At 40.0% G+C, this 11,358-nt stretch overlaps 2 protein-coding genes across 2 annotated transcripts in view; one reads left to right on the top strand and one right to left on the bottom strand.

Moving 5' to 3' along the window:
• The first annotated feature begins 1,078 nt into the window (after positions 1 to 1,078).
• Positions 1,079 to 8,400, top strand: hacd4 (3-hydroxyacyl-CoA dehydratase 4). Its single transcript, XM_008300511.1, has 7 exons — positions 1,079 to 1,316; positions 3,019 to 3,125; positions 3,290 to 3,417; positions 3,508 to 3,617; positions 6,563 to 6,669; positions 7,042 to 7,161; positions 8,305 to 8,400. Exons 1-7 carry the CDS (start codon positions 1,258 to 1,260, stop codon positions 8,385 to 8,387), a joined length of 714 nt encoding a protein of 237 aa, XP_008298733.1. The 5' UTR covers positions 1,079 to 1,257; the 3' UTR covers positions 8,388 to 8,400.
• Positions 8,374 to 11,358, bottom strand: part of focad (focadhesin) — a 60,496-nt gene continuing 57,511 nt past the window's right edge. The window contains exons 39-41 of the mRNA XM_008300512.1: positions 10,067 to 10,351; positions 9,884 to 9,959; positions 8,374 to 8,857 (exon numbers count right to left, since the gene is read on the bottom strand). Of these exons, the coding sequence (XP_008298734.1) occupies positions 8,784 to 8,857; positions 9,884 to 9,959; positions 10,067 to 10,351 (435 nt within the window). The 3' untranslated portion in view covers positions 8,374 to 8,783. The remainder of the gene's footprint in view (positions 8,858 to 9,883; positions 9,960 to 10,066; positions 10,352 to 11,358) is intronic.

Here is an 11,358-nt window from a genome sequence, read left to right as displayed (position 1 = left end):
ATCATAGGCCACATTAATGATTAAAAAAATGATAATTTGATAATTGTTGCATTGTCAAGGGGTAATTAGTTACATTTGACGACAATAAAATGTCGCAATTTTAAAATTCCTCCATCTTGTGGCAGGAAAAAGAAGAAACATCGAGAAGTTAAACATAAGCGCTCCCTTCAAAATAGCGTTCCATTCCAGGCAACATCACCACCACCTAAACTTCAATAGTGTGCTACAGAAGAACATCTAATACCTACTTGGCTAACGTTTGTTTTTGTTTGCTAATGATAATGTAGACATTGATGAACATTTGCATCAGTAACACACAAGTGTCCAACACTAGGAACAGCGGGCTTTCTATGCCACTGGATTAAGTTTCGTCATGTATTTCAAACAACTGAAAGGAAACCCATCATGATGGACACAAAAGAAAGAGCATCCGACATGCGGTAGAATGCAGCAGCTCAGTCTGCAGTTTGTACGATGACTAATGGGAAAATAGTCAGTTTTTTGGAGCTCAATTTTGTTACTGCATGCATGTTTTAAGCATGGTTTCTTCCAAAACTATTCAGATTGGATAATGTTAAGAGCCAAGGGACTTTATTGCATCCCCTCTTGTTTTCTACAGTCCTGCATTTTTATTGCAGTTAAATTCATGATATAGAAGTGAAACCCTGTGTCGAAACTTTTGATTATCCATCTGTGTACGACATGAAACACAGACAATTCTCAAGCTGCATTGGGTCTGGGAGGGAGCAACTTTGCAACATCTGGTGGCAGTGAAGAGAACAGCATGTTGGATTTTGTGTATTAGGTGCAGTTTTGAAGGATACTGTGAGCCTAAACCACTAGTTATATTTCCATGTGACACAAATGGAGCACATCAAGAGTGTCACTTTCCTTCTACCATTCACTTGAACAAAAAGGGTTCGTGCACATTCTTTGTGGGTTTCTCATTTTCTCCTGCTGCTCTCTCTCTCCTCTGTGCTCAGCCTTTTTCTTGGCAGACAGTCAGTTCATAGTTTGCTTTAAGGGGGTGGGACTAGTCAACATAGCGCTCACACATGGAATTTTTCGCTTCATACTTGCTGCAATCGGCCTGAGGAAGCACTACGAAATACAGATATTGCAGCATATTTTGGGCTTTCACTCGTGAAGGAGGAGGATGAAGCAAGGCGCTGGTGTGTGTTTAAAGGGAGAAAACTGCTGCACACAGCCCCAAACTGTAGCTGGAAACATGATTTGCCTCAAACTCAGACAAGGATTATGAGGACCTTCTTTTTACCTGCAACGAAAGGAACAAAAGAAGACTTTAAGAGGAGAATGTAAGTGTGTTAGTGTGAGCGTTGCAGCAGGGTCTTTGCTATGAAAGGAATGTTGTGTATTTTTGGGAAGGGTTGAGGAATGACAGGCTTTGAGTTCAAATAGATTTGAAGGGTTTTCTTGTTGGTACTTGTTTGTTTTTTTTTTTTGTTACAGCTTCTGTGCATGCAAGAGGAGCTCATAAAACACTGGCATGAAGTTTAAAACTACCCCGGCTGAATAGTAGGACTGTGTACTGAAATGCACTTAAGGCTGCACTTTTATGTAAACACTGGGTCTAATGACTATGATGTGATATGAGTCACTCAGAGAGACAAATCCACAGAGAATTATTGCAAACTTTGCAGCTCCCTTCACCTCTACAGATTTTTTTTGACTCTTTAAGGTCATTGTTTTGGTTTTGTGCCATGCACCTCAATTTTTCTGGTATATAAGTAAATAATTATAAGCAAAATGCACTAATAAATCATCTGTTTACTACCTGCCAAGCATGAACAAAGTTAGCAATATCTGGTGAACACAATACATTTCGCAGCTAAAGAGTCAGGTATTGTGTTGGTGGAGACCAAAATGGAGCTAAAAGGAGAATTACACTTGATTGAATAAAAAATATATATACTTCTATAGAATGCTGGTGTGTAGTTGGTGTAGTTTTACATTCCACTGACATGTTCATCACAACTTCTTCATGATCAGGAACAACTGGATGCCACACTCAAATATGGAATCCGCTCACTTGAGTTACTTGCTTATAAAAAAAAAACACGTTCTCGCTTCGAGGTTCTTTGTCATGTAACCCCCAGACTCTACATCTTGATATGAAAATAAAACTCATTCTTCTAGGCTCTGGGAAGGTGTAGCAACTATGAAGCCCCCAGAGGTAAAAAAAACCCCAAAAAAACAGCCATAACAGAAAGAATAAAAACTGACCTTGGCGCTGTCTTGTGAACAGTTTTACAGATACTTCTCTTAAAATGACGGTCAACAGGAACAATGCATTTTGGGTCACGTTTCTTTTTTCATTGCACTCACATTAACTCTTAACTCAAAAGTAGCATTAGAAATGACTTTACTCAGGTCATGAAACTGTTGAAGAAACAACATCCAAGCAGAATTTGAACATGGATGCTTGTGGTGATGTTGCCTTCACTGTACTCCGCCTCGAAGCCAAAACACAGCAGCTGCATAATGTGATTAAAACTAAGCAATTAAAGTGTCGGAGTTTGTCCGATCCTGCCACAAAAAACATCTACTATGGACTTTTTTTGAGCAAGATAAACAAGAATTTCAGATAAAACTGCACCTACAATGGGGTTAAGCGAGTAAATGGGAACCATGATAAAGTCTTCTGTGATGCTCTCCACCCAACATACATGCATGTTTTCAAGCCAGAATCAGATATGGTAATGGTCTTAGTAGAATAGTAACAGTTGTCTGCAAAGAGAGTAACTAGTGGTTGGGAACTATCATGTCAGTTGTGGTTAAACACCTTTAAATCAAACAGTTAAATACATATTACTAACCATACAAGATAAATTTATTAGTACTAGTATGCAATTATTTGATCATTTGACTGTAAGCATCCTGCCAGAAGGCCAGTGAAGGTCACTGGCTACACCTGTGCAACTTCCTATTTACCAAAAACACAACAAATGCTGGTTACGATAACCAGTTCTGCTCCTTTTTTTTTTTCCTGTCTTGCAGGCTCAGCTTCAGGCTTGCCTACATTTTCTCATATAACCTCTTCCAGTTTTGTGGTCATACATGGATACTGGCCAACACCATCGCCAGGTTTTTAACATTTGGTCAAGGTGAGGCTGAAGATCAGTGCAAAAATAAAGTATGTTTGTGATTGTTGTCAATTCCAATAAAAAAGGTAAATAACAAAGACCGACTTTTTAAATCATCACTGGTTAGTAAGAATAACCTCCATCCAATGATTCACATGATAAAGTGCCTTTTTTTGATTTTGCAGATGCTTTAGCAGATACATTTTACTCCGTTGGGTTTGTGATGAGTCTCTGCCAGCTGCTCTCTATCCTGGAGCTTTTTCATATCGCAGATGGGATTGAGAAAGCCAGACTCCTTCCTCGTTTATTCCAAGTGCGTATCACAGCTCATCAACAAATGCAATCTTATCATTAATCAAGTAGACGTTACCAACATTTTTGCATGCCATTGTTTTTTTTTTAGGTTATGGAGAAGAACCTCCTGTTGATCATGGTCATCAAGCTGGAGGATATTCAGAGTAAACCAGTTGTGTGTGTGCAGTTCTTCCTGTGGAACATTCAAGACCTCTTAAGGTACGCAAACAGGCGGTTACAGGTCTGACAAGGACGTAGAGCTGCACTTCTGTCAGATTTTGTAACGTATAAATATTCATTGCACAACCAAAATAAGTAAGATATCGTAAGCAAGGTAGCTTTCAAAGACATTTGCCTTAGTCATCCTCAGAGACACATCTTAATGATCTTACTGAAAAATACAAGCTGCTAAAAAATTACATTTCTAAACATGCTATAGTATTTTATTATGACACCATCTTGTAATAACAAAATCATCCACTTTGCGTTTAATATGAAACTATTGAGGAAAATCTCAAGTGAACAGAAAATAAATCAGGATACAGCTACCAAGGTGTTAAAAAGGTGTTCTTATTTATAATGCAAATTTCCTAATAAACCTTTACAGTACTTCGACTAATAGTCCTGCCATGCCTTTAAGCTCCTCTAAAGTGCATTTACACTTGAACTGACATATCAATTCATTACGTACACCTGGAATCTCTCTCTATCCTTCAGAAAAGCTTCAATAATATCTATTAAGGGATTCAGACTTGTTATAACTGATGTTTTTGACCACTTGGAGAAGCGATTGCGTACTCCTGACATAAAAGTACAATGCTCATGCTCTTTTTGCTCCGTGTTTGGTCTCTACCAACTCCAGAGGGAAATATTTTACTACTGAGCTGCCGAAATGCTTCAGTGTATATTTACCAGGTCGTCTCTGGCAAGCAGACAGTTAGGTTTTATACCCATAAAGCTAAGCAATAAGCTCAAGTTGGGTCTGCACTCTACAGCAAACAGAAATGTCGCTGGGTCAGATGTGGGTCAAGTCAGACTTTTACAAAAATGTCCATATTTACTTTTGTAGCCGTTTGATGTATTAGTAGAATTTGTTTTATATGTTAATATTTTTAAAATGATTTGATCTGTTAATGACCTTGGTCATGGCCAACCCTTTCACAATATTTCACTTGTTGGAACTTGTAAAAAGACTAATAACATTGTTCTGACTTAACTGGCTGCACTGGTTATGTCAAACAGACATAAATAGGCAGGCATCTACAGCATTGTCCAGATGCTTTAGGTAATAAAGTGAGGATAACACAATAATATGCAATACTTCAATTAATAGGTGGCTTTTTTTTCTTGAAATAACGTAATTCACAGAGAAATAAAGTGGGGAAAAAAAACTACATCAGCATTTGGGGTGAACATTCTTTACCTTTAAAACAGCAAAAGTTTTATTTGGTACTGTTAAATTTGACTTGCAGACCGGTTGTTCAGCACTTTGGAGAACTTGCCACAGTTTATCTGTTTCTTCGTCTCATCCTAGAGATGAGATCAGAACTTTGTGGGGAGTCAGACCGTCTGTTCCACGACTGCTTGTTCTTATGACTCTGGCTGTAGAATGAATCTAGAACAGATCAAATGTCTCCCTGATGTCACTAGTTATGGATATGTAACCAGACATCTATTGTGCCTACACCCTTTGCAAAGTATTGCATGTAAATGATTACAGCAGCAAAATGCACACATCAGCCACAACACTGAAACCACCACCTGTCTGATCTGTCTAATGATGTGTAGGTTTCCCTCATGGGACTAAAATGCCTCTGATCTATCGTGATATGAATATTGGATCTCTTGGGCTGTCCTGTGGCGTCTGGCATTAGGACATAGGCAATGGATCCTTAGGGTTGTGGTTCTTGTGGGTTATGGTGTAGGGTCTAGCTGCTCAGTCAAACTGGGATCTTGGGAGTTTAGAAGCCAGGTCAACACCTTGACCTTTTTGTTGTGTTCTTCAAATCGTTCCTGAGCAGTTTATGCCCTGTGACAGAGCGAACTGTCTTGGTGGGGAAGGCCAGTGCCATTTGGGTGTTCCACTGCTACAGGGTGTGTGATTGCCCTGCAACAATGTTTAGTAGGTGGTACATGACAAAGTAACATCCATGTGAATGCCAGGAGCCAAGATTTCCCAGCAGAATATTGGACTGCAATGATATAATCAATGTGATTCACCTCACTTGTCAATGGGTAATTGATATTAACGAAAACTGAATTGGAGTAATTATGGAGTCCCTCTTCAAGACGGGGTGATTTTCCTCCGAAAGTTCCCGGAAGTATAATTTTGTCACAACAGTTTCATTTCCACCTCAGAAACTTTCCCCATGGACTATGAACGTTTTAAAGTACTCAGTTCCTCTATCAGCATTTCCACTAGAGGAACCAGAATTGAGATGAAGTTCCAGAAGACTGTTTTGCCCCCTACAAAGTCCCTGCTTGGAGATTTTTAGACAGTTCAAGAACTTTCAGGATGTGGCTTGTCTAAATGACTGTTGTTGACTGATCAAATATGCCAGCGTTTGTACCAAAAATTGTACGATTGGCATTTTAAAAAACTGACAACTACAAGCTTCTTTCATTTATTGCACATCTACACAACAGCAAATCCTACGAAAGACGAACCAACGATGGGTTGTTTATGTTGAGAAACACTTAAGCAGAAAGCGATCTGCAACGAGAAGCTCTACCTTACAATTTACTTAACGTTGTCAATTTTTTTATATTGTCCCTTTTTAAAATGGAATTTGTCGACTTTCCCTCATCTTTGTGGGGGTTTATGCATTGAAAAAACAGATAACAAAGAACTGAAGGAAGCTTTAAGTTCCTCAACGTTAGTCCCTGGATTTTGATCTGGAAAGATTCTCAAATTAGTCCAGTGACATATCAAAAGCATGATGGTCTCAGATTTTCTCTGAATGTCGTTCTGAGGCACAAATGGACAACAAAGCCTAAACTGTGACATCAGCTGTCATTGAGTATTTTCTCCATCCTTAGTATTGCCACAAACTCTAAGCGAAACAACTACATTGCAATTTGTATGTATCTAAATTGAAAACCTATTGTGTGACACCGTGCCCGTTCAAAACCATGGTTAACATTTTGGAATTGTGTGGTGACAGGTACCCTCATGAGCTGTTGTGTGTGATGGAAAAACCCTCCATCGCTATGCTGTGGATTCGGTACACACTCTGGATCCCCTTATACATCCTGTCAGTCGCCACTGAAGGTAACAAAATGAGCTTTAATCGACTTCATTCACACCATCATATTGTGAGACCTCAGTACATTTGGGAGTCATTTATTCTCAACAATATGAGCTTAACATGAGTCAATGGCCGGCGTTGTGTAAGGGAAGTGGTGGGAGCATACAGGAAACGAGTTGGCAAAGCAGAGCAGATGATAAAATGTCAGGAAGTGTGTGTGAGGAAAGCACATTCCAGGCGAGTGAGTGTGACATAGCACTGCTGTTATACATATTATCAGCACTGCACAGGCAGAGCAGTCAGACAACTACTGTCCACACCACTCAAAACACCAAAACCACTGTTATATGTGTCAGCATTACTTCAACATCTAATTATTTCTTTGTGCTCTTCAGGTGTCACTATTTACGAAGCCCTGCATTACATCGAGCAAACAGCCTCCAACCCTTCAACAGTGTCTCCGTATGTTCACTTCCCTTTGGTGCTGATGCTCTACCTGCCCGTTCTTGCTCTTGGTAAGATGAACTAGCCACACTATGTTAATTAACCAGGTACTGCATAGCGGAGTCCTGTCGTTTCAGGCACTTGTGAGGTGATCGAGGGCTAAAACGAAGGCAGTCAGATCGGCTTCTTGAAGACGTTTCACCTCCAATCCAAAAAGTTTTTCCCAGTTTGAAGCCTAAATTTTACGAAATCAAAAATGTACTTTTGAATATCTCATTGTGTTTGTAATAAATCATCACAACTCGTGCTACCACCAGATGTCCATCCAAGTTAAGAGGCCGAACTAAACGAAGTCATTGGTGTTTAGGTCAAAGTTGTCATGAGGTTATCAGATTCTTGACACAATGTGAGTTAAAGTCATGTGACCAGAAATTTGCTGAGTCAGGACTTGTGTTTCAAGCAACTCCAACAAAAACGCCTGAGACGTATGAATAGCAGCTACTATAATACCACAGTAGGAACAAATTTATCTGTCAACACTATTTAGTTTTACCTGCTCAACTTCAGCAAGTACATTAGTTTGTTTGCAGCAGAATCTACCTGTAACGTAAGGCAGCACTCACAAGTTTGGACACATCATCCAAAGGTTTCCAGAGTGGTGCGTCAGTGGTTCTGTCTGAGTTACTAGCTCCAGCACCACTACGCTGCCACTATCAGGCCCTCAAGCAAGTTCCTTAACCCCTTCATCTCCAGGAGCACCTTGTCATGTATGAGCCTGCACTCTGACCCCAGAAAACAAGAATTTCACTGCGTTTGTAATGAATTTCAAGGAGAAGATTTTGTGCTTCTCTGTATAATATGTTACGGTTTTTATCTTACTATGTAAACTGTCCTGAAATTACATGTTTCAATTTTATGCTGCATGGATCAAAATGAATTGAATTGGAAAAATAGCTGTAATCAAAGTAAACAGTGGCCAATTTAAAGAATCTAAAATTTCAAGTATTGATTATGCTTTGTTTACATTTATTTGCTTTATATACATGAGTGTTACTTTATAGTTTTGCAGTCACTTGTATTGTCACACTATGTAGGAGATAGTAGCAATAATGAAATTGAATGTGTCCAAACTTTTGACCGGCATTCTATGCTAGCAATATATGCAGTACCGACACTGTTTTGTCAACTTTCTAAGAGCAGAACTGTCTTTCCAGGAGCCTCTCTAACAGTCTGGCAGCTGTTGAAGGAGAGACAACACCACCTGGAGAAATGGAACAAGAAGATGAAGAGGAAATGAAGCATTTAGTCAAAGAACTGACTGAACAGTTTACGCCTTCTAGGAAAAATACAATAAGGAATATAAAAACCTAAGTCTTTGTTTTATCTCAGTGGGTTTGATGTCATGGAACTTAAGAGAAGAAGAGGCACAAAATCATAGTTTCTGTGGCACTTTTCATGAATATTGAAAGTTTGACTGAGCACATTCCTCTTGAATATGTGATTGAAGTGAAGCTACAACAGCAGTTTCTGGTTAAGCTTCCAGATGCAAACGTCTCAACTTCCTCCAGCGCTGCGTCCGTGTCCAACGAGAACAGGCAGCAATGATGCAGCTCGACTGTCAAAAGCTGCGTCTTTTGTGAGGACCCCATCCGTGCACGTTACCGCGGCAACAGCATGTCGCGGCTCCTCCGGCCTACCAGCCATAAGCTCTGGTCCACACGGCTTTCTTCTTGAACTCGGCCGATGACTTCAGAGCCAAGAGAGCAGCTGAAACAACAACCCACGGACCATCAGATGAACCACTCGGGACTTTTTAGTCTGTTTTAACTTCTGCACAAAGAGGTGTTGTTGTGAATGAACGATGTAAATGTTAGGAGAAACGACATCCATGTGTGTGTTAGGTTGTAACTGTGTGGATACCAACATCAGTGTTTCATCCTCTCTCAGTGTTTCTGTCAAATAGTTCTGTTTACAATTAGTTTTTCTGGCCAAAACCTACCGTGTATATCCAGTTAAGTCAAACAAAACATCCAAATGCATTTCCTTTTTTTCTGAAGATATTTGTAAAGACAATTATTTGTATCTTTTGAAACCTGCACAGTTTACATAACGGCTGTATTACAAGAAGTGGACACCAGACTCCAAGATGACGTCTATTCATTCCAAAGGAAGCTGCAGATTTGGACTCCGACTTGAAAAACACTCAGAACATTAAAGGCATTGTTCTGCTGTTTGACAAGTATAGTTTAAAAAAAAAACAAAAACTGAAACTACTGAGTTTCTGAGGGAATCATTTGGGTGTGGTGCAGATTCCAGTTGTTTTATGAGGAGCTATGATGTGAGATTTCTGCAGAAGCACTGAATCACTGAAGACTTTGCATTTAGAAAGTGTGTCATCATTTTGACTTTTAGTTTCAATTGTGTTGTCAATGTGGGTTTTCTGTTTCAAATATAACTGCGATATTGCTGCACCATGATGTAAATAAATTCCAGTTTCTCTCGTAACAGGAATTTTTCTAATGAATACATGGTCACTTTTATTTATTTAGAGTTATTTCTTTGGCCTTTTTGCCTTTATTGTATAGGACAGTGAAGAGAGAGACAGGACAGTGGGGGACAAGAATGGGGGAAAGACTTGCAGCAAAAGGTAGCAGCTGCTTTGTATAAACGGTAAACAGAGCTGTAGAAGCAACAATCCATTTAGTTGTGTTTTCCTTGTGCTTTTGAGATGCATCGAACAGAGTGTAATCTGTGAATGTCTCTAGTTAGAGTTGTTGGGTTTGTGTCGATTACCTTTGGCTGTGTTGACAGTTGTGGCTGACAGACTCTCTTCAGGACCTTCTGTGATGCTGAGCAGCCAGTCTATGAACTGAGACGCACAACACAAGAGCAAATATGCATACACACTGTCATCAGAACTGGACCTGAAACTACATTGAACAAATGCCAGATCCACAAAACCACGTCTCCGCTCACCTTGTTTGTTTGGCCGCTCCAGGGTTCCTTGTCCAGGAGCAGAGGCAGGCTGTGGGACACTCCCAGCAGGCACCGCGGCAGGACGTGGTCGACGAGCAACTCCTCGCCGTACAGACCGTGTGTCAGCGCTGGAGGTTTGGACTCCGGTTGCCATGGGAACCACTGGGCCCTGATGCCGAAAAGCAGGGGCATGGAGTGGTCGCCCCAGGAAACGACAGCGGCGGCAAAAAGCTGGAATAGGAAGTCTGTGGCCTGCGGAGAATACAGCTTCATTAGGTCGGTACTGTGTGTTTAACCAGGTTTCAGGAATTTTCTCTACGACCTCCTGTACACCAGGTATCTGCAGATAAAACACGACGAGCAGCAACTGACATTTTAAACCATGTCTTAGCTCTTTTACTTTGACAACACTGGAGAGCCTGAAGATTCCAGGAATTTTAGAGAGTTACTACAAACATTAGCGTGAGGTTTAACTGACCAACACTTCTGGGATTTAAATCACATGTAAGTGCAGGTATTTGTATTGCAATTAGAAGTAACAGCAATTAAATTAAGCAGCATTCACAACAAGACTCCTTTGTATATCCAGAGACTCAGAGTGCAACATTAGCACTCACCTAAAGTGAAGTCCAATCTTCACTCTCCTTTTAAATCTGTTTTGTTGCAATAAGTTCACCAGCTGGTTGCTGTGTGTGTCTGCTGTGTGGTGCTGGGTAGGAAAATGCTAAAATTCCCTGAACCCCCCACCTCGTCACATTACACAGTGATTTTTGTTTTAATTGTTAACAAAAAATGACATTAGTGCCACTTTAAAAACACCATAGGAAGCAAGAAAAGTAAGAAATAGCTCGTTTCCTGATGAAGTAAGAAAAGTGATGAGAGCCCTGTGAAATATCATTTTCAAAACATATGATTCCAAACTGTTTAATCTCTTAATGAGTAATGCACATTTCTAAGTTGACAAATAGAATATTTCCTCTTGTGAACGATTAAAAACAAATACTTCAGAGACTATATAAAAAAAAAAAACAGGCCTTAAAGTAGAAAATCAACGCCACAAAACTGAGTACACTTGTGACTTCCAGTTAGCTGGACTGCATAAATATGTACAATAAACTGACCTGTGAACACAAGAGTTTTCTCAGTTCTGCACCTGTGGGTTGTGCATGTCTCCATAGTGAAGACACACAGTGAAGCACGGAGGTGGTATTATGACGACACTGGGCTGCATGTGTGCAAAAGGTGTTGTATAGATGGCATTTATAGACGTCGCCGTGAATCGAATTCAACTC

Source organism: Stegastes partitus, unplaced genomic scaffold (genome assembly GCF_000690725.1).
Source record: "Stegastes partitus isolate 25-593 unplaced genomic scaffold, Stegastes_partitus-1.0.2 Scaffold1553, whole genome shotgun sequence".
NCBI lineage: Eukaryota > Metazoa > Chordata > Actinopteri > Pomacentridae > Stegastes > Stegastes partitus.
Note: the sequence above shows the minus strand (reverse complement) of the source record. Positions and strands in the feature narration are given on the sequence as shown.